General features: G+C 38.6%; 1 protein-coding gene and 1 pseudogene across 3 annotated transcripts; both read right to left on the minus strand.

Annotated features, from left to right (window-relative positions):
• Positions 3,507–22,006, minus strand: LOC102169506 (zinc finger protein 585A). 3 transcript variants are annotated; one of them, XM_013971137.1, is made up of 6 exons: positions 21,923–22,006; positions 20,440–20,495; positions 19,196–19,390; positions 11,275–11,401; positions 7,502–7,594; positions 3,507–6,243 (listed from the first exon to the last, which is right to left on the minus strand). In XM_013971137.1, the coding sequence occupies exons 3-6, from the start codon at positions 19,271–19,273 to the stop codon at positions 3,905–3,907; spliced, it is 2,637 nt and encodes an 878-aa protein (XP_013826591.1). In that variant the 5' UTR covers positions 19,274–19,390; positions 20,440–20,495; positions 21,923–22,006; the 3' UTR covers positions 3,507–3,904. The 3 variants fall into 3 exon arrangements, with proteins under 3 accessions (XP_013826591.1, XP_013826592.1, XP_013826594.1); XM_013971138.1 differs by lacking the exon at positions 7,502–7,594; XM_013971140.2 differs by lacking the exons at positions 20,440–20,495; positions 21,923–22,006 and adding an exon at positions 12,335–12,395 and having other exon boundaries at positions 19,196–19,301.
• Positions 13,854–14,346, minus strand: LOC102169212 (annotated as a pseudogene).

A 22,540-nucleotide genomic window follows, 5' to 3' on the forward strand; every position in this document is an offset into this window, starting at 1 on the left:
AGAGGAGCCTGCTGGGCTATAGTCTGTGGGGTCACAAAGAGCCAGACAGGACTGAGCAACTAAGCATAGCACAGCAGCACTATGATACTATGTTACAGTAAATATAAAAGAGAAATAGTTGAAAGTAATTTATAAAATAACATACATTTCCCTCTGTGAGGTTTGGGTACAGCCATTCAGAGGTTGGTCTTGTGTCAATTTATAACTGGTAATATTATTAACAACAGGGACACTCTTATTGGTCTCTACTAGCTCTGCTCCCCTCATGTGAACCATATTAAATCCCTTCATCTTTCATAAATCTATTTTACAGGTGAAGCAATCAAGGCTCAGGGGAGGTTACTGGGCATCAGGGTTGGCACCAGGATTTTAATCCATGTTGACAGCTTTAGCTATATTGCTTGCATCAGTCCTCATGTAGTAAGTCAGTATCTCAGCATGTGATCTCCTGGGGTCCCCAGATCCTCCCCAGTCTACTCCAGGCCAACAATTCCCTGGACAGTGTGTATGAGGCTAGTACCCTCTCCTTATCCCTTCTCCATCCCCATAGGGTTCCTGTCCATGCAAACAGTGGGGACTTGGACAAGCAATGCAGGGGGACTTGCAGGAGCCACACTAAGTGGCCCGATGAAGCAATGTGAGCAACGAGGAACCAGTAGACATATGTTATTGGGGGACAAATAGGGAAATAGGAATTACCAGGATTTAATGGAAGAGTCACAGATACTGTATTAGTGGGTAATGGTCATTGAGACTTTGTACAAGTTGTTAATGGGGGTCCTACAGAGATGGCTAATGTGAAGTCTATGATGTCTTATCAGTCATTGCCCTTACCTGGGGATAGGGAAGCAGATGAACACAACACACCAATGTTCAGAGAGTATTGGGGGCATCACCACATACTATGTTGGGGATGGTTACAAACACTGCTGTGTGGGGGTAATGGAAGACTGTCACTATCACTATGAGAGACAATTAATGAAGGGAAACAAAAGCCATCCAGATAGAGGTGTCAAAGAATCAGGAGGTAATATTAAAAGTTGGATTTCGTAGGGTATACTATAGTTTCCTACTCTGAGGATTGTTGTAAGCAGTCATCAGTCATGATTTAGGTGAAAATGGGAGTAAATCAGGAGAATGGAGGTTACCAGACTGTTTCACAAATGGGGCAAAGTAATATACATTATGCTGGAGGTTAACTGAGAGATGTAATGAAGAAGCTCTCCAGACATTATTTCCTGAAATTAGTAAGAGGTGACACAGTGATGGAATAAGGTGAAAGGAGGATAATGGAGGGTGTCCAGACATTGTGAATTAAGAAAGGGATAATGGCAAGACCTCCAGACACTCTCCTGAGGAGTTAGCAAACACTGTCCCCAGTTGGGGGATAATGCTGGGTCACAAAACATTTAGTGAAGCCCCAGAAGCAATACTGGATGCAGTAAAAGGGGGTAGTGGGTCACCAGATATTGTTCTAAGATAGTGGGTTCATCAGTTACTGTGAAGCAGTGAGATAAAGAGCTAATGATGGATTAGATATCATCATGAAGGTAATGGGACATGCCACTAATCACTGCCCAATTTGATTATTGGAGATTATATGAGAATCCTTAATCTTGCTCCCTCAACCAGGTTCTGTCCCCATTCTCAATCCCCATGCTGCTATTCAAAATGGTGAGAACAATTCTGTACCACCTATTGCTCACTCTCAGCATTGTCAATGGACTGACCTGGAAGAACCATTCTGCTGGTCCCAGTTTGGCCACCCAACAGCTGATCATTCAATCAGATCCTCTGCATGCATTTGTGAGGCCACTGCTGCCCCAGTCTTAGGCTGCCCATCTGACTTCCAAGGAAAGCCAACCCCTCTCTCTGCTCTTGGTCTCTCCAAATTAGCAGCTTTGGACAGAACTGTCAGGGCATGATAAGCAGGTCTGTACATCAGCTTATGAGGTAGGGAAGGCCCTGTCAAGGTGCAATTGGGGTAGGGCAGGGTTGTGAATGCTTGGACAGAATGAGCATGCTCTTTGTGATCACTTTGGAGCTGACTGAGGTATTTTGGAATCACTGAAGGGAATCTTGAAACATCAAGTATCTATGTGGGACTGATTTCCTGTCTCAGTTCTCTTTTGCTTAAATGGGTTGGCATCAGACCAAAAGGTTTACAATGATGTTACAACTTCTGGGACAGGAAGGAAGGACTGAGGGTGAAAAAGCCTGCTGTATATTAGGTAAGTTGGTTCTCCCCATCAGAGCATCTTATGCTGCAATATAGAAAGCACTGGGCTTCCCAGGTAGCTCAGTGGTAAAGAATCTGCCTGCTAATGCAGGAGACACAAGAGATGGGAGTTCAATCTCTGGGTTGGGAAGATCCCCTGGAGAGGGAAATGGCAACCCCTTCCAGTATTCTTGCCGGAAAAAAATCTCATGGACAGAGGAACATGGTGGGCTATAGTCCATGGGGTCACAAAGAATTGGACATGAGTGAGTGACTGAGCACAGCACACACATAGAAAGCATCAAAGGGAAATCGTGAGAAGAGCAGGGTCAACAGTGCATTAACGTACATTCATGGAAGGACTGCTGTATGTTAGGCATGGGTCTAAGCTCACTATGGTGAACAAAATGGGAAAAAAAAATTCTAGAATGCGAACCATAGACAAACAAGTGAAATATACAGGGTACTGTGGTAATAAGTGTTATGGAGAATGATAAAGGAGGAAGAGGAGAGGGATGGAATTTTAAGTCAGATAGGTAGGGAAGGGAAGGCCTCTGCAAAGAGATGCTGCTGGACGAAAGACATGAAGGAGTAAAGCACACAGATATGAGGAACTGTGCTCTTTGAAGAGGGCACTATAAATGCAAAGGCCCTGAGGCAGGACCTAATTTGATGTGTTTGAGGGACATGGGGGAGAAGGTCCTTGTGGAGTGTATGGAATGAAGATGGATAGAAAGAAGACAGTGAAGGTAATGTTGAGGTTTGTTTTTATGAGTTAGTGATTTATTACTGTCATTATAAAAGGCAAGTCATTAAGGAAGGCAAATGAGCTGGAAGAACTATGACAGCAAACGGCAGACTGAGGTGAAGAGTTGACTGAGATGACCTGAACACTCTTATTTCAGCTTTCCTGAAGGTAATGGGAACTCACAGGACATTATGCTGAGGGGTAATTAAGGGTCAATAAATCTGGGAGATAAGGGTAGTCAGCAGACACAGTATTTAGCATGAATGGGCAGTCATAATGCAATTATAGCCGTCAGAAGACAATGTGCTGTATGGGAGTTGAAGACATCTACTGATAGCTAACGAGGGGTGCTAGAGGATAATGGGTCAGTCAACTGTATACAAAAATAATTTCTCATTTATTGTGGTATCCTTTTCTTGATAAAAATATGCAATAGGGAATTGGATAGACAAGACCATGTTAGATTCAGCAGAAGAATGTCACCCAAAATTCTGTTAGACAATGTGTTCTGCAACAAACACCTCACAGAACTCAGGGCTTATCATTATCATATATATTATGTTGTTCTACCATTCAGCTTACTGGCATGTTACTTATTCCACAGTAAACAGGGTTATCATTAACATGACTTCACATAACGCTTCCACTGCGGAATTTGGTAACAGTGTTCCATTATAGTTTTCATGAGAAAAATTCCACTAATGTACCAAGTTGACACAGTTCTTTCTCAGTATAAATGCCTCAGGGTTTACTGAGGCTGGTGACAATGTGGAAAGGGGCCCTCTCTTTTAGGGCCCTTTCAGAGGTCCTCTTCTGTATACTAATATGTGACATTATGATGGAGCATTTCTATTTAAGATAATATGCATATTTTCTGCTGCATAAATTTCATAATATAAAATCAGATCTGATCTGAGGTTTCTCTCAGACTGTTTCTCTCAAGTGTGAATACTCTGATGCACGTTGAGCACTGACTTCTGAACGAAGCCTTTCCCACAGATGACACACTTATAGGGTTTGTCTCCAGTGTGTGTTGTCTGGTGTTTATTCAGATTTGACCTGTCAGTGAAGGCCTTTCCACACTCTGCGCACACATAAGGCTTCTCTCCTGTATGAATGCGCTGATGCACTTGGAGCTGTGATTTCTTGGTAAATGATTTACCACAATCACTGCATTCATAAGGTTTCTCTCCAGTATGAATCCTATGGTGTATAATCAGTTCTGACTTTTGTCTGAAGGTCTTTCCACATTCAGAACAGATGTAAGGCTTCTCTCCAGTATGAGTTTTCTGGTGTTTACTGAGATTTGACCTGCCACTAAAGGCTTTCCCACATACAACACACACATATGGTTTTTCTCCTGTGTGAATTGGTTGATGCACCAGGAGCTGAGATTTGGAGGTGAAGGATTTCCCACAATCACTGCATTCATAAGGTTTCTCCCCAGTATGAATTCTCTGATGAGTAATAAAGTTTGACTTCCGGATGAAGGCTCTTCCACACTCAGTGCACACGTAGGGTTTCTCTCCTGTATGAATTTTCTGATGCACAATGAGTATTGACTTCTGGTTGAAGGCTTTCCCACATTCATGGCATTCATACTGCCTCTCTCCAGTGTGAATTTTCTGGTGTATATTGAGGTGTGACTTCTGGGTGAAGGCTTTTCCACAGGTACTGCATTCATAAGGTTTCTCCCCAGTATGAATTCTCTGATGTGTAATCAAATCTGATCTTTGAGTGAAGGCCTTGCCACATTTAGGACATATATAGGATTTCTCTCCTGTATGAGTTTTCTGATGTGTAATGAGATTTGATCTGTTAGTGAATGCCTTCCCACATTTAGTGCACGTATAGGGTTTTTCTCCTGTGTGAATTCGTTTATGCACGTGGAGTTGTGACTTGGAAGTAAAGGACTTCCCACAGTGACCACATTTATAAGGTTTCTCTCCTGTATGAATTATTTGATGGGCTATCAAGTGTGCCTTCTGGATGAAGGCTAGACCACATTTCATGCATATATATGATTTTTCTCCTGTATGAATTCTCTGATGCACTGTGAGTGCAGATTTCTGAGTGAATGCTTTTCCACAATCACCACATTCATAAGGTTTTTCTCCAGTGTGAATCCTCTGATGTATAATCAACTCTGACCTGTAGGTAAACGCCTTACCACATTCAGTACATATGGAAGATTTCTCTCTAATTTGAACCTTCTTATGTGTACTGAGGTTGGAATTATTGTTGAAAATCTTTCCATATTCGCTGCACATAAACGGTTTCATTCTTGTGTGAGTTCGTTGATGTACCTGCAGCTGTGACTTGGAAATGAACGACTTCCCACAACTACTGCATTTATACGGTTTTTCTCCAGTGTGAATTCTTCGGTGTGCAATCAAGTGGGTCTTCTGGATGAAGGCTTGTCCACATTCAATACATATATAGGATCTCTCACCTGTATGAATTTTCTGATGCATCTTGAGCGTGGACTTCTGCGTGAATGCTTTCCCACAGTCACTGCACTCATGGTGTTTCTCTCCAGTATGAATTTTCTGATGTATACTAAGATCTGAGTTATAAGAGAAGCCTTTCCCACATTCACTGCATTCGTAGAGCTTTTCTCCAGTATGAAGTCTCTGATGCCTGAAAAGAGAAGATACTTGGAAAAAGGCTTTCCCACATTCACTGCACTTATAGGGCTTCTCTCGAGTATGAGTTCCCTGATGTGTGATGAATTCTGGCTTCTGTACAAAAGCTTTCCCACAGTCAATACATACATAGAGTTTTTCTCCTGTATGAACTTTCAGATGTACCTTAAGTTGTGAATTTTGAGTGAAGATATTTCCAAATTCAGCACATTTGTAAGATTTCACCCCAGTATGAATTTTCTGATGTTGAGAGGGTACTTGTTCATAGCTGAGAATTTTTCCACATTGATTATGGTCCTGTAATTTCTCTCCTGTTGGAGTACACTCTTGTTTAGTATAGGAAGAAATTTTACCATATTCAGTAATCTTATTAATGTTCTTTGATCCACTGTTTCTATTATGATTGCATAAATCTAAATTACAGCTTAAAGCACTTCCAAATAAGTCACATTGATGATGAGGTCTCTTTGGGGAAGGAATGTTTTGGCTCACACAAATTATTTTTCTTATGTCCTTATATGCATAATCCCTTTGTATAGTCAATACTTTCTTGATGAAAGCCACATTTCTTAAAGATCTGTTTTCTCTCTGATGATAGCTCTGTATCTGGTCACCAATCTGCCACAATTCTTCTACAATAAAATACAACAAAACATCATTTGTAGCATCGCCTTCCCTCTCAACATAGAAAAGTTTCTGAGGTTTGAAACCCAAAGTCTCCTTCTCAAAGGAGAATGATTTTAGCTCAAAGAACAGCTAGCAAAGGCAAGATGAGAGGCTCATATGGTTTATCCAAGCTGAACACACTGAAAAGAGTGATGAGGGTGAATCAATGACTTAGCAGACTTGGTGACAGGGGTGATAGGAAACACTGTGGGATCGAATTCAGTTTATTTAGAGAATAAACTCTATGAACTCAATTCACTATGTACAGAAGTGAAAAAAGGGCAAAGAACAAGATATACAGCACAATAACATTTATATAAATTAATAATACATACCTCAAGTCATTTTAAACTTAAAAAGACCACATATGAACTGAAAAATATCTTTCTATCATAAGAAACAATTGCCTATGATGGGAAGTGAGATGAGTATGGGGGAAAAAAGAAAAAAGGAATAAACAGGAAAAAAAATTATAGAGAATCCTTACTCATACTGATGATGATAGTGCATCCTGAATGAAGACATGATCAAACTCAAACCTCATCTTGCGAAGTACAGAAATAAAGCAATTTCAAAAATCAATCAGCCAGGCAGAGACTCCCCAGTCAGTATGAAGTCTCAAGTAATTCTGGAAGGAAAAGTCAGAATGGTACTCCTAACAGTTAAGCGACAGTGAGCCCTAAGTAATCAGTTGGATGAAAGGCATAGGGAATGGGAAAGTGAGAAATCTTAAGTCAGTGACTATGGAGAAAACAGGAAGAGAGCATGACTGGAGATAAAGTTTAGAACCATCTCACAATAAGAAATGAGAGAGGACTAGCAGAAATGGGAGTGTGTGACACACAGTAAGTTTTAAAGAAAGCAAATCCACAAACAGCTGAATACAAAAAGAGTCACTCTCAAACAATGGGGAAAGCTGAAAGAAAAGAGTGTTAGAGAACGTGAGCATAACCAACAAAAAAAGAAAATATTTAATGAGGCAGATTGGCATGTGATCCAGAGCCCAAAAAGCCAAGGAAGAAGATAGTTAGAATTGGCAAAGGCATTTATGTAGAAAGCATTTAGTTATTTGAGAGGCCAATGTCAAGGGCTCTCAAAAAAAAAAAAAAAAATCAGAACCTTCCAGAAGAGTCATACTAATAGCAACTCAAAGATGCTAGCCTTTCTCAAGATGGTTGAGATTTACTCCCCTGTGTCCCATCAGTCTGGGTCACTCTCACTCACCTGGACAGCTCTGATATGGGCCCTCACCTTGCAATGCCCATGGTTCCTTTCCTTGTTCCAACATGAAAACCTCGATTTCAGGAACTTGATATCCTGTTCATGAGAAATGATAAAAGGTCTTGCTTGCTTCTGCCTGTGCTCAGTCATGTCTGACCCTTTACGACCTCATGGACTGTAGCCCACCAGACTCCTCTGTCCATGGGATTCTCCAGATAATAATACTGGAGTGAGTTGCCATTTCCTTCTCCAGGAGATCTTCCCGACCCAGGGATCAAACCGGGGTCTCTTGATTGCAGGCAGATTCTTTACCATCTAAGCCACCAGGGAAGCCCACCATAAAGTATAAACAAATCTACTCTAAAAAGTTAAAATTTATCAAAATTTATGCACACAAAAACTTATAACTGTACATGGCACCATTCACAGAGCACAGAAATGTAGACAAACGTAAAGATGCAATAATAAATTATAATTGCGTAAACTGTAGTACATACTGTACTGCTGTAATAATTTTGTAGCTACCTCCTATTGCTATTTCAGTAAGTTTAAGTGCTGTGAATATCCACTTAAAACATCACTTCATGAGCAATCCCTCTCTCCAATAAATTGCACATAGCACTAAAAACTAATCTCCCTGGGTTGTCATGTACTTTTTCATGTTCACTCAATACCATAAACCTTGAATAATATCATGGAACCCATACTAAGTGCCATTATAAGAAAAAGTTGAATTGCTTGATTAAGGTTCAGCTAATTGTGTTTCAGTCCATGGGGTCGCAAAGAGTTGGACACAACTGAGCGACTGAACTGAACTGAATTGTGTTTCTGAGCCCAATCAGTAAAGTCTTATTGTTCAATGAGGCTTTGTTTTTCAGGAAACTAACCATGTTTAGTTAGAGAACAAAGTACACTTAATCCTTGAACAACAGAGCTTTGAACTGCATGGGTCCACTCACATGGATTTTATTGAAAATATTTTCCAAGCTAAAGCTGTGGTTGCCAGCCATTTCAAGATAAACAAACTCAGTATGAGGACCATTCTAAAAAGAGAAAAAATAATTCATAAAGCATTGCTGTAGCTAAACCAGAAGATACAAAAACCTTGTACTTTTTAAGAAATACTTTTTTATCTTGTATTAAAAGTGGAGTTTGGGGCTTCCCTGCATAGGGCAGTGGCTCAATAGTAAAGAATTTGCCGGCCAGTGCAAGAGACACAGGTTCAGTCGCTGATCCTGGAAGATCCCACATGCTGTGGAGCAACTAAGCCTGTGTGCCACAAAAACTACTGAGCCTGTGCTCTAGAGCCTGGGAGCCACAACTACTGAACCCATGTGCTGCAACTACTGATGCCCTCTGCAACAAGAGAAGCCACCACAATGAGAAGTCTGCACACTGCAACTAGAGTAGCCCCAGCTCACCGCAACTAGAGAAAAGCCTGCACGGCAAAGAAGACCCAGCACAGACAAAAATAAACTTATTTTAAATGTAGTTTTTATGTGGGTTCAGAATTGCTATAAGAGAAGTATATCTAGAAACTCTAATACTATTTGAGAAAAAGCAAAGTAATTATAAGATACAGCAAAAGGAACATGAAGGGCCTAAAGAGAGAGGATATAATCCCAGTAAAGGATGGTTTGATAAATTTAGAAAGAGGTTTGGCTTTTAAAAAAGGTAACAGGACAAGCAGCTTCTGCTGACCAAAAGGGAACACATGAGTTCCTAGATGCCTTTAAGAAAATCATCAAGAGCCGCCAGTCTTTTGGCTGTAAAACAAGAAGGCCTGAACAGCAAGAAACTTCTGGATTGGTTCCACTGATGCTTGTCCCTTAAGTCAGGATGTATCTAGCCAGTAAGAGACTGCCTTTTAAAGTTCTCTTGTTATTGGACAATGCCACTGGCCACCCAGAACCCCACGAGTTCAACACCAAAGGTGATAAAGTGGTCTAGTTGCCCCCAAACACACATCTCTAATGTAGCCCCTAGATCAGGGGGGGTCACAAGGATCATTAAAGCTTATTACACATGGTAGTCCATGGAAAGGAATGTCAATGCTATGGAAGAGAACCTTGACAGAACGTCATGAAAGGCTGGAAGGATTACACCACTGAAGATGCCATTCTTGTTATAGAAAAAGCTATAAAATTCATCAAGCCTGAACCATAAATTCCTGCCAGAGAAACTGTGTCCAGATGTTGTGCGTAACTTCACAGGATTTACAGCAGAACCAATCAGGGAAATCAAGAAAGACATTGTGAATGAGGCAAAAAAATTGGAGGTGAAAGTGTAAAGGATTTGAAGATATGGATCTTAGAGAAATTCAAGAGCTAATAGACATCACACCACAGGCTTGGTAAATATGAGGGCTTCCGAATCAGTGCCAGATGGTAGGAAACAGATATAAAATAAGCAGTGCCAGAGAACAAACTGACATGAGACAGTCTAGCAGACGGGTTCCACTTGCTTAAGACTGTTTCTAACTTCTTTTACCACATGGACCATTCTATGATATGAGCACTAAAACTAAAGCAAATGGTGGAAGAAGGATTGGTATGATATAGAAGCATTTTTAGAGAAATGAAAAAGCGAAAAAATTAAGACAGAAATTATGATGTATTTGCATAAAATTACACTGAGTGTGCCTGCTTCTCTAGCCTCAACTCTTCTACCTCCCCCACTTCTGTTGCCTCTGCCACCTCTGAGACAGCAAAACCAATTTCTTTTCTTCCTCCTCCTCATCCCACCTAATGTGAAGATGATGAAGATGAAGACTTTTATGATGATCTACTTCCACCTAAAAAGCAGTAAATACTCATCGTGCTATACAGTCAATAAACTTATCTGTTGTATATACATGTGTCTTCCTGTGAAAATCTATTGATAAGAACTATATGAGGAGTTTTAGTTTCATCATCATCATTGTATTCATCACCTAAGTATTCATCATGTAGAACGTCATGCATAAGACCTGTACTGAGGATGACAGACTATTCTTACATAGGCATAAGGTGAGTGATATTTAACATAAAGTCAATAAGGTCTTAGTTTTATAACTTTGCTTTCCAAGAACTGCATTACCGTAAGTGTGTTGTGTGCCTCTTTTGTAATTGTTTTCTCTAGCTTACTTTATTATAAGAATACAATATATAATACATACAATATACAAAATATACATTGACTATTTATGTTATTGGTAACATAAATAAAACAGGTAAATAACATAAATAAAAATAAAACATATAAGAAAATGAATAACATAAATAAAATAGGTAACATAAGCCTAATAGGTAGGGATTCTCAGGTGGCTCAGACTGTAAAGAATCTACCTGTAATGCAGGAGACCCAGGTTCAACCCCAGAAGATCCCCTGGAGAAGGGAATGGCCACCCACTCCAGTATTCTTGTCTGGAAAATTCCATGGACTGAGTCTGGAGGGCTGCAGTCCATGGGGTCACAAAGAGTTGGACACAACTGAGGGACTAACACTTTCACATGTTACTGGTAAGTCTTCCAGTCACCAGTAGGCTATTAGTAGTTAAGTGTTTGGGAAGTGAAAAGTTATATGTAAATTTCCAACTGTGCAGGGGGTCTGCGCCCCAACCCCTGTGTTGTTCAAGAGTCAACTATAATATTCACAGTGCCCAAAAGGGAAAAAGAATTCTGGACAAATAAGGGCAAAACCATCATATAAGTCAGATGTCTCATAGCATTCAGCACCTGAGAATAAGAACACTCTCAGTGGGGCCCTCCCTCAGACACCCAGGTGACTGTGCTTACCTATTGAGAGCAAGTGGCTACAGGTCTCCAGCATCACATCCCGGTACAGGTTTTTCTGATCAAGGTCCAACTGCTGCCACTCCTCTCTGCTGAAATCTACAGCCACGTCCCTGAAGGACACTGATACCTGTAAGGGCACATTCCTGTTCAGCATGAATAGTTAGCTTTGGAGGATGGAGACACTTTATTTAGGAATATAGAACTTGAGTTTTGTAGTTATTAGTTTACCTTTTTTTTTAAAAAACCTCACCCCCCTCATTTCCTTAAAAATTTATTATGAAATTTTATACAGAAGATGTAAAAGAATTATATAGGGAAAATCTATAATTATAACCACTTATAATCTATCACTAACATGTTACCCTACTTGCTTTTACCAGATATTTACCCATCCATCAGTCCATCTTACTTTTCTGTGCATTTCAAAAACTATAGGTGCCAGTATACTTCCTTCTAAATACTTCAAAAATGCAAATCATTAAGTAGAGTATAACATGTTTTTATCATTTTTAAGATAAGTCTTACATACAATGAAATGTACAAACCCTCAGAGTACCATTTGAAGTTTTGACAAATGCATATACTTGTGTAATCCAGGAACATTTAAAAAATATTTCATACAGAGTGTGCATGTGTGTGTGCTAGTCACTTCAGTCTATACAGAGTGTATATTAAATATCTAGTTCTACATAATATTTTATGGAAGAAAGAAGTCCAGTAAAGAATTTCTGCTATTGTTCTATACTGCTGCTGCTGCTACTGCTGCTAAGTCACTTCAGTCATGTCCGACTCTGTGCGACCCCATAGACGCCAGCCCACTAGGCTCCTCTGTCCCTGGGATTCTCCAGGCAAGAATACTGGAATGGGCTGCCATTTCCTTCTCCAATGCATGAAAGTGAAAAGTGAAAGTGAAGTCACTCAGTCATGCCCAACTCTTAGCGACCCCATGGACTGCAGCCCACCAGGCTCCTTCGTCCATGGGATTTTCCAGGCAAGAGTACTGGAGTGGGGTGCCATTGCCTTCTCCGTTGTTCTATACTATGATCAGTCAATTACTCACTTTTCAAAACTGAAGATTGAAACAGGCTCTCTTGTAGTTTTCTAGCAACTGGATGAATGACCTAAAATATAATTTCTAATTAATTTAGGCCAACCCATTATGCTAGTCCTGGAAACACAAAAACAAATTACTTATGTTTCTAATCTTCTAGCAACTTAAAAGACTTAGAAAATAAACAAGACCTATGATTTTTAAAAAGGAAGTCACAAATTCACTAAAGGGTTAAAAAGTGAATCTCCATGTAGAAAACACTGGGGTCCCCCAAAAGGAAAAATACATTCTATATGGGGGGGTAAGTTTACATTAATTGAGGAATTTAAGTTAGAAGATGAGAAGTATAATACAGAATGAGGGGGTGAGGGAGGTCATTTCCCAGAAAAGACAAAACCAAAGGTGTGGATATAGGAAAAGACACAATGAGACTGGATAACAGTAAATAGCTCTATGTAAATGAAGAGAAGTCTGCATGACATGCCAGGAAGGTGGTTATGGGAAAAACAGTTTGCTCAAAGAAGAAGTATGAATTTTCCACTTTAAGTAAAGGTAATTAAGCTAATCAGATTTATATTAAAATTTTTTTGTATTGCAGAATAACCAAATAAGTGATGAGGAACAGTTTCTTACAAAATGCTTTCTGGCTAATTAATGAAGAAGTTAGGATAGAATCAGAATAACATCATTTCATAATTCATAATGAAATAATAGACAATAATCACTAAAGGTTGCTCAACTGTTTCATGTGAAAGGCTGAGAAGTTTAAAATGAATGAATGAGCTAAGAAAATCTGCAATGAATCAACAATTTTAACATCATAAAAAGAGATAACCAGGTATTATGGGCCTCCTGATATGATATATAAAGAAAAATACAACCTGAAACTCATTAAGCCTCTGCTCTCTGCTAAGTCACTTTAGTCGTGTCCGACTCTGTGTGATCCCATAGACGGCAGCCCACCAGGCTCCCCCGTCCCTGGGATTCTCCAGGCAAGAACACTTGAGTGGGTTGCCATTTCCTTCTCCAAAGCATGAAAGAGAAAAGTGAAAGGGAAGTCGCTCAGTCGTGTCTGACTCTTCGAGACCCCATGGACCGCAGCCTACCAGGCTCCTCTGTCCATGGGATTTTCCAGGCAAGAGTGGGGTGTCATCGCCTTCTCCGCATTAAGCCTCTAGATCCCACAAATTATTCATATGTAAGGCCTTGGTGCCTCAGGGGCAAAGAATCCGCCTGCAATGCAGGAGACTGGGGTTCACTCCCTGGGTTGGGAGAAGAAAACGGCAACCCACTCCAGTATTCTTGCCAAGGAAATCCCATGGACAGAGGCACCTGACAGGCTAAAATCCATGGGGTCGCAGAGAGTCAGACACAACTTAGTGACTAAACAACAACAATGTGAAGTGTAGAGGAATATGTTCAACATATCAAGACTAAAACATAAGCTAAATCCAGAAGGTAGCAAATGATCTGTTTCTTCAAAAAATAAATCACAAAAGAAAAAATATGGAGGGGAATCTTTTTTTTGTTTTTTAACAGTTTTTAATGAAAGCTGTAGACAAGATGACATTATTCCTGCATCTTCTCAATTGTTTCTTCCTTATATTTGCCCTTTTGCTTTCCTACTTGGAGAGATTTGGCTTTACCTTTGAGGATCTTTTTGTGGTCTTTGTCCAGTGTTAGTCTGGTGATAACCACCTTGCTGGGGTGAATGCCCATATGGACAGTTGTGCCATTAGCCTTCTCCTGCTGCACTCATTCAGTGTAGATGACGTATTTCTTCCTGTAAACCTGGACTACTTTGCCAATTTGCTGCCCTTTGTAGTACCCTAATACAACTGAACTTCATCATCCTTTTGGATGGGCATGGATCGAACGACGTACTTCTGTCTTAGCTTTTCAGAAAGAAGAGAAGACATAATTTTCCTGCGAATGTGGGAAGGTGCATTGAAATGCCTTTTTCGATTCTTGCTTAGGTCAGAAGTCACAAAGGGAATGAACTTCATTTTGGCTGGTGGCGTTTCAGTGATGGCCACAGAAGGCAATAGGGGAATCGTTTCTTTATTAAAAGAGACTAAGAGAAGTCCCTGGTGGTTCAATGGTTGGAAGCTGGAGCTTTCACTGCCGAGATCCCAGGTTCAGTCCCTGGTTGGGATCTAGGATCCCACAAGCCTTGTGCTGTGCTCCCCAACTCCTCCCTCCAAAAAAAAAGACTTTAGAGCCATACTAACCAAGTGCAACTTATGGACCTTATTTGGCTCTTAATTAAAGCAAACCAACATTAAAAAGATACTTATGGCATGTTTGTATGTATGTCTTTGTGCATACTCAGTTGTGTACGACTCTTTGCAACCCCATGGACTGTAGCCCACCATGCTCCTCTGTCCATGGGATTTTCCAGGGAAGAATACTGGAGTGGGTTACCATTTCCTCATCTTAAGAGAAATTCAAATAAAAACTGTATATTCGATGATATCTAGAAATTACTATCACTATGTTATAGGTGTGATAATGGCTTTATGGTTACATTAAATAAAAAGGAAAAAAGAATTCTCATATCTTAAGAGATATACATCAAAGTATTCACAGATAAAATGGTTTTTGGAATTTACTTTAAAATAATCTGGCAGTTGGGAAGGAGTGTGACTTTAGTTAATATAAAAATGACAGAGTATTGATGACTATTAAAGCTGAGTGATCAGTATAATAGATACAAGGGTTCCTTATACTATTCTCTTTACTCTTGGATACGTTTACATTTTTTTTCATAATAAAGTAGTTTAAAAAAAAAAAAAAACCATGATCATTTATATTTAAAAATTCTAGTCTGGAAATGCATAATTGAAGGAATGACTTATTTCCACCTGGAGTCATAAACACTTAAAAAAGGGATTATAGGGACTTGAATATCCCACACTCAGCAAATTGCAGAAATAACAGAGAGGGTATTATCTATGCTATAGAAAAGCAAACACCTTCTAATCAATATTTATAGGATACTTCAACAAAAGAAAAACACACATTCTTTTCAAGAACCCACAGAACAATGACCAAGACAGACCATATGCTAGGGTGTGAAACAAATCTCAATAAACTGGAAAGAACTGAAATAATGCAAAGTTGCTCTCTGAAAATAATAGAATCCAATTAAAAATCAGTAACAGAAAGACAACAGAAAAATCTCCAAAGGAAATATGTTAGAAAATAATAACAAAAACTGAAAAGTCACAAAATATCTTGAAATCAATCAACACACTTCTAAATAAACTTCAAGTCAAAGAGAAATCCTCAAAAGAAATTTAGAAAATGCACAGAACTGAAAGAAAATGAAAAATACTACATATCAATTCATCTTATCTCTCATTACCATTAAGTGCTGTCCTTTTAAAATCTTTGTCATGCTGGGCAAAAATGGTAATGCATTATTATCTTTACAGTTATTTGATTACTAACTAAATCAAAACTTTTATGTTTATTGGCTGGTAAAAAATATGTAACATATCAAAATCTGTGAGATGCTGATAGGGAAATTTATAGAAAAGGAGAAACAAACTCCAAACAAAAAATGGGCAGGGGATCTGAATAAGGCATTTTTCCAAAGAAAATATACAGATTTCCAACAGATATATGAAAACATGCTCAATATCACTAACAATCAGGGAAATACAAGTTAAATTCACAATAAGATACCACCTTACACATATTAGAATGGCTATTATAAAAAAAAAACCCACCACACAAAACAAAAACAAAAAATACCACAAGAAATAACAAGTGTTGGCAAAGATGTGGAGAAAAGGGAATCTTTGTGCCTTACTGGAAGAATGTAAACTGGTACAACCACTATGGGAAATACTATGGAAGTTCCTCAAAAATTAGAAATATAACTGCCTTGTGAAAATTAATAAATATCTTAAACGTTCTCAACATAAGAAAATCATCTGTAACTACGTGTGATGAAAACTAGATTTATTGTGGTGACCATTTCACAATATATACAAAGATTGAATAATGTTGTATACCTAAAACTAATGTGTGATATGTCAATTACATCAATTAAAAAAAAAAGAAGAAGGGGAAAGTTCTCAAGTCAATAATCTAAATTCCTACCTCAGGAAAGTAGAAAAAGAAAAGCAAAATAAACCCAAAGCAAGCAGAAAAAAGAAAAATAATAGAAAGTAAATATCAATGAATGGAAAACAAATTTTTTTTTAACTAGAGAAAAATCAATAACACACAATGTATTATTTGGGGAAATAAATAAATAAAATTGCTAAATCTTGCTAACTGACCTAGTAATCAAGGATTAAAAAGATACAAATCACCAACGTCAGGAATGAAATAGGACTAAGATTACAGATCTGGCAGCCATTAAAAGAAAAATAAGGGAATACAAAAATTCTATGCTGGTAAGAGTCAGCAATTTAGAAGAAATGGACCAATTCCTCAAAAACCACAAACTACCAAAACTTACATTATGGCATAGATAAATTGATAATCCTACAACCATTCAATTAAAATCATAATTTAAAATCTCCTGAAAAAAATCTCCAGGCCCAGAGAGTTTTACTAGAGAGTTCTACTAAATTTTTAAAGAAGCATTAGTCTCATTTTTACATAATCCCATTCAGAAAGTAAAGGAGGAGGAAGCCCTTCTAATTAAGCCCAACTAATTTTATGAAGTCAGTATTATTACCCTGATACCAAAACAGGACAAAGACAGTATCAAAAAGAAAACTACAGACCAGTATCTCTTTTATGAATTTAGATGCAAACATCCTAAACAACATACTGGCAGACTGGATCGAGCAATGAATAAAAATAACCATGCACCACAATAAACAGGAATTTATGAAAGAATTCTCTGTATTATATTCTGCAATGCTCTTTGAATCTATAATTATTCCAAAACAAATAAAAGTTGAAAAACTATATTGAAGAAAGATTATTCTCATAAGAGAACATTCTGAAATGAGTAAAACTGGAAAATACGTTATGAAAACCACCGCATAATTCAGGTGGGAGAATACAAATTTCTTACTTACCTAAAGTAAGGCTGTAGTAAGGCTATAGAACAGACTGCTATTAATTATTAAGGAGGTAAAATTGATACCAAATGTGAAGATAAGATAATGGGACTCAAGTAACTCTCAGTTATCAGTTTTGTGATTCTAAGGTCACAGTTGAATTTAAGGACTAGAGGTGGAGGCTGGGGGAAGAAGACAAGAATTAATAAATTTTGTACATATTGAGGTTTAGGTGGTAAAACATATACAAGAAGGGACACTAGGCAGATGGATACAGAGCTAGTATGGAGATGATGATTCAGTTGTACTAAAGCAGGTCACTGAATTCAGAGGAGGGAATAAGCATGTAGGGAGGACAGGACAGAGAAAGTATTAAAGATACTTGTGGTTTTTCATACCATGGGGCAACTAAGCTTGTGCACCACAACTACTGAAGCCTGTGTGCTCTAGGGCCTGTGCTCTGCAACAAGAGAAGCCACCACAATAAGGCCACATATCACAATAACTAGAGAAAGCCCGCTGGCACCAATGAAGACCTAGCACAGTCAAAAATAAATAAATACAAAAAAATTTTTAAAGATGCTCTTGGTTTTTAATGTTTAAAATTATGATGTTTAAAAGCTATCTTTTTTATTTCTTCATTTAACTGTCTTCAAAGATTCTGGTTTGCCTCTATGCGATGTGTTTATTCTGTTTAGGAGGCTTAAAACATCATTTCTTTGAAAATGTCCCCTATATACTTGAAAAGACTATATATGCTCTAATCTTCCTCTTTCATACACTTGCACATTCACAACCTATTTCACACTAAAGTCCTGGCCCCTGAACCCTATGCCATCAATAATTAAATAAGGAATCAAGAAGATGCCATATCTGTGGCTTTGACTCCACACCAAATGAGCTTCTTATAAACAATCTGTCCAGGGAAAAAAAAATCTCCTTACTTAAAGATAACAATAAAAATCTAATGTACAAAGACACTATAAGCAAAAAGAATAAAAGAAAAAGGAGATTTAAAGGAACATGCTAGAAATAAGCTGCCACACAAACACAATCACCATGAATTCAAGGAATTCACTAAAACAAGCAACAACTTAATTAAGTAAATAGGGATATAAGAGTCCAAGGAATAAATTCTGGAAAAACAAGTTAAGAAATTGTTATTTAATTGTTTAAAAAAATGGCAGATCTCAGTAAAGAAAGAAAAAGTAACACAGAAATGAAGTTTTCTCTGAAAGCAATAAAAACATTCTGTGAAAAATTGGCATTGGCCAATCTCAATCTTATTAAAAGTAGAATTTTTAAAATAAAAGTCATAAAACCTACAAGGGAAAATATAGTAAATGGTAATTAAAGGTTTGATGGGAAAGTTAATATATTCCTCAAAATACACCCATTTCATCTGCAATTTACATTTTATTTCTTTGAGATAAATTATTTCTCTAGATTATTTTTCCCTGGAGAAGAAAATGGCATCCCACTCCACTCTTGCCTGGAGAATTCCACGGACAGAGGAGCCGGACGGGCAACAGTCCTTGGGATCACAAAGAGTCAGACATGACTGTGTGACTAACTTTCACTTCAACTTTTCCAGATTATTTTTGAGCATTGTTTTGCTGTGAATAGTTAATACATTTGACTTCTGAATCTATATTTATAATTTTCAATTCTATTACTATCATTGACTGGTTGGGACATCAAGGTTACATAGTAAACAAAATGAAACAAATATCAAAAACAAGGTTGGGAATAACTTTAGGTATCATCTTTATCCAAAACTTTGTTGTAAAGATCAAACTACTCCCAGAATGAATTTCCACCCACTGGGATTCCTCCTCCTCACCTCACATGAGCCACCACGTTCCTCTGGAGCCAGGCTCAGGGATTTCTGGGGAGAGGTCTGATTGGCTGGCATGGTCATGTTGGGTCTCAACCTTTATTCTCTAAGCAAACTAAAGTTTGGTGCACATATAAACTCAAGCAGAGCCGCTGAAGAGTGGTGAGGTGAAATCGGGAGGAAGATCTAGTCCAGAAGCTTCTGGAAAGATAATGTTCACATGGTCAGTCATAAAATCAACATTTCCAAGGAACTCCAAGGTGTAGTTTCCTGAGCCAGACACCACAGAACAGTGGTTCTCAAACTTGAGTGTGCATTTGAATCACCTGGAGGGTCTGTTAAAATATTAATACAGTTAAAAATCTGCACATTCTAACAGTTTCCAATTCAGCAAGTCTAGGATAGGGCCCAACTCAGACTATTCAGGTTGTTCTAACAAAATACCACAGACTCAGTAGCTTATAAACAACAGAAAGTTACTGCTCACAGTTCTGGAAGCTGAGAAGTCCAAGATCAAGGTGCCAGCACGAACATGTTTTCATGAAGGCACTCTTCCTGATTTAAAGTCAGCACCTTCTAGCTGTGTTTTCACATGGTGGGAGGGGCTAGGGAGCTCTGTGGTGTCTCTTTTGTATGGGCACTAATCCCATTCACCAGGGTTCTACTTTTATGACCTAATCATTCCCCAAAGGTCCCATTTTCTAACACCATAATTTTGGGTGTCTGGATTTTAACATATGAATTTGGGAAGAACAAATATTCAGATCATAGCAGGGCCCCAAAATCTGCATTTCTAACTAGTACCCAGGTGATGCTAATATTGCTGTTTCAGGAACCACATTTTGAGAACTAGCACTGTGGAGTACAGGCTTCCCAGTTGGCTCAGTGGTAAAGAATCCGCCTGCCAATGCAGGAGACACAGGTTCAATCCCCGCGTCGGGAGAATTCCCTGGAGGAGGAAATGGCAACCCATTCCAGTATTCTTGCCTGGAAAATCCCATGGACAGAGGAGCCTGGTGGGCTACAGTCTGTGGGGTCACAGAGCCAGATGCAACTGAACATACACACACTCTGTGAAGGACAGAAAGTTTAACAAATCCTGTGATGTTATTCATGGTAAAATATGGGGAAAAACATGAGATACAGAGAAACAGTATTAAAGATGTGAATTGCAACTCAGCTATTTTTTGGCTATGAGACAATGAAGTTATTTTAGCTTTAGTTTCAAAAATAAGAATTAAAATGCCTACCTCATAGAATTATGAAAATTAAATGAGATGGTGCTTGTAAAGTACTCAATACCTCCCTGGAACACAAGAAGCATGCAATAAATATCAGCAATTACCATCACTATTAGATATTAAAACAATATAAAAACAATATAATCAAAGCAAGGAAAACAACAGACCAGACAATGATTTATGTATGTATTACTGATTTATGTATGTGACATTCAACTGAATGTACACAAGACATTCTTTGCATAAGCAATGTTGATGTAACTGGCCATCCACCTGGAACAAAACAAACTAGATCCCCATCACACACTATACTTTAGATTGACTTCCAACAGGAATAAATACTTAAAGTATATACATTTTTAAAACCTCAAAGAATATAAAAATAAACTTTAGGAGAATATATTTGTATAACATTCTGATGGAGTAGGAGGGATCTTACTTATAAGTATCTAACTTATAAATGAGACCTAACTTAAAAATGAGAGAAAACCCAGAAACTATAAATGAAAAAACAAATATTTCTGATTATAAAGATACACCTTAAAAATGAAGATATATAGATATATATAATTTTTCAATATGTGACGACAGGTTATCCCTACTGGAAAAAACCACCAAAACTAGCAATCAAATAGATTTTTTAAAAAGTGACAAAGGACACGCAAATTCACAGAAAAGGAAATTTAGATGGCCGACTGCATTAGAACAATTAGATATAATTTTACCCTCAGAACTGTAAAAGCTTTTTTTAAAATGCTGGAAAGCATTTTGGAAAATGAGCTCTTTTATAAATTAGTGGTGGGTGCTTAAGTGGCTATAGTATCTTTTGAGTTATTTAGGTTCAACTACTACTAAAAATACAAATAACTGTTCCTAATAATAGTTTCAAATATACAAACCAGAAACTGGCAGAAAGAAGGGCAAGAGGACAAATAACCTTTCCAATGTGAGTTTACCTGTCTCGGTAATTAATTAAGCAGAGAAAATAATCTGGAAATACATTCGCTATTAAACAATGTAATTATTAAAGAACACACATTGTTTTTCCGTAAAAGATGTGTGATATTTATGAAAACTGACCCCGAACTGGGCCATAAGCAATTTTTACCCTCGAGCCTCACCCAGAGGCATTATTTGAAATAAGAATGCCCTTCTGAATAATTTACGGGTCAAAGAAAAAATTGAAATAAAAAAAAAAAAGACAAAAAAACCAAACGCTGAGATGTGAGGAATAAAGAAAATGCTTGTGAATGTTTAGAAAACAAGCTCATGACAGACCCCATGCTGACACCCCAAGCCCTACCACTGACCACAGACTTCCATCACTGGGCCCCAAAATCCCAGTCACTCTTCTTAAAGATACTCATTGTTGCCCAGAACCCCATCACTGAACTCTTTGATACCAATCAAGGGACGCCACAGACACGACCCCCCACCACTGAAGCCGAAAACCATCATCACTAACTCAACGGACAAGCCCTCCGTCACTGACCTCACAGAATTCCTAATCAAGACCAACCAAAATCACCACAGAGATCTCTCGGAAATAAAGTGTGAAAAAGCTCCCCACACAAGCAGCAAAAAAAAAAAAAAAAAAACCTCCGCAGGCACTTCCGCTTCCAGTCAGATCTCTAGCACTGCCCCTTACGGACGGTTGGCATTGCGCATGCTCCGGATTATTTTGACAGTCGCGTTCAACAGGGCGAAGAGACGTTAAAAAGACTTTGTGCAGTTTCCCGGCGAGGCGGGGGGCGCTGTTGGGTAGCGAACATGGCTGCACCCAATGGCGCTTCTGCGAGCGGGCCGCCATCTTGGAAGTGTGTCCATTCCGTACACCGGAGAACTAGGCCTCGGTGGGTTTTTAGAGTGAGGCAAGGGTTACTACCCCTGCAGTATTCTTGCCTGGAGAATCTCATAGAAAAGGAATCTGGCGGGATACAGTCCATACGGTCGCAAGAGTGGGTCACGACTTAGAGACTAAACAACAGCAAGGGACTGTGCCGGACAAGCACTCAGGGAGTGTGGAGAGGTCAGAATGGGAGTCCACCCCTGGATGACAGAGAAATGTTAGAATGGGCAATCCGCTGAGGAAGCGTGGTACAGCCTTTAA

This window comes from Capra hircus, chromosome 18, assembly GCF_001704415.2.
Source record: "Capra hircus breed San Clemente chromosome 18, ASM170441v1, whole genome shotgun sequence".
NCBI lineage: Eukaryota > Metazoa > Chordata > Mammalia > Artiodactyla > Bovidae > Capra > Capra hircus.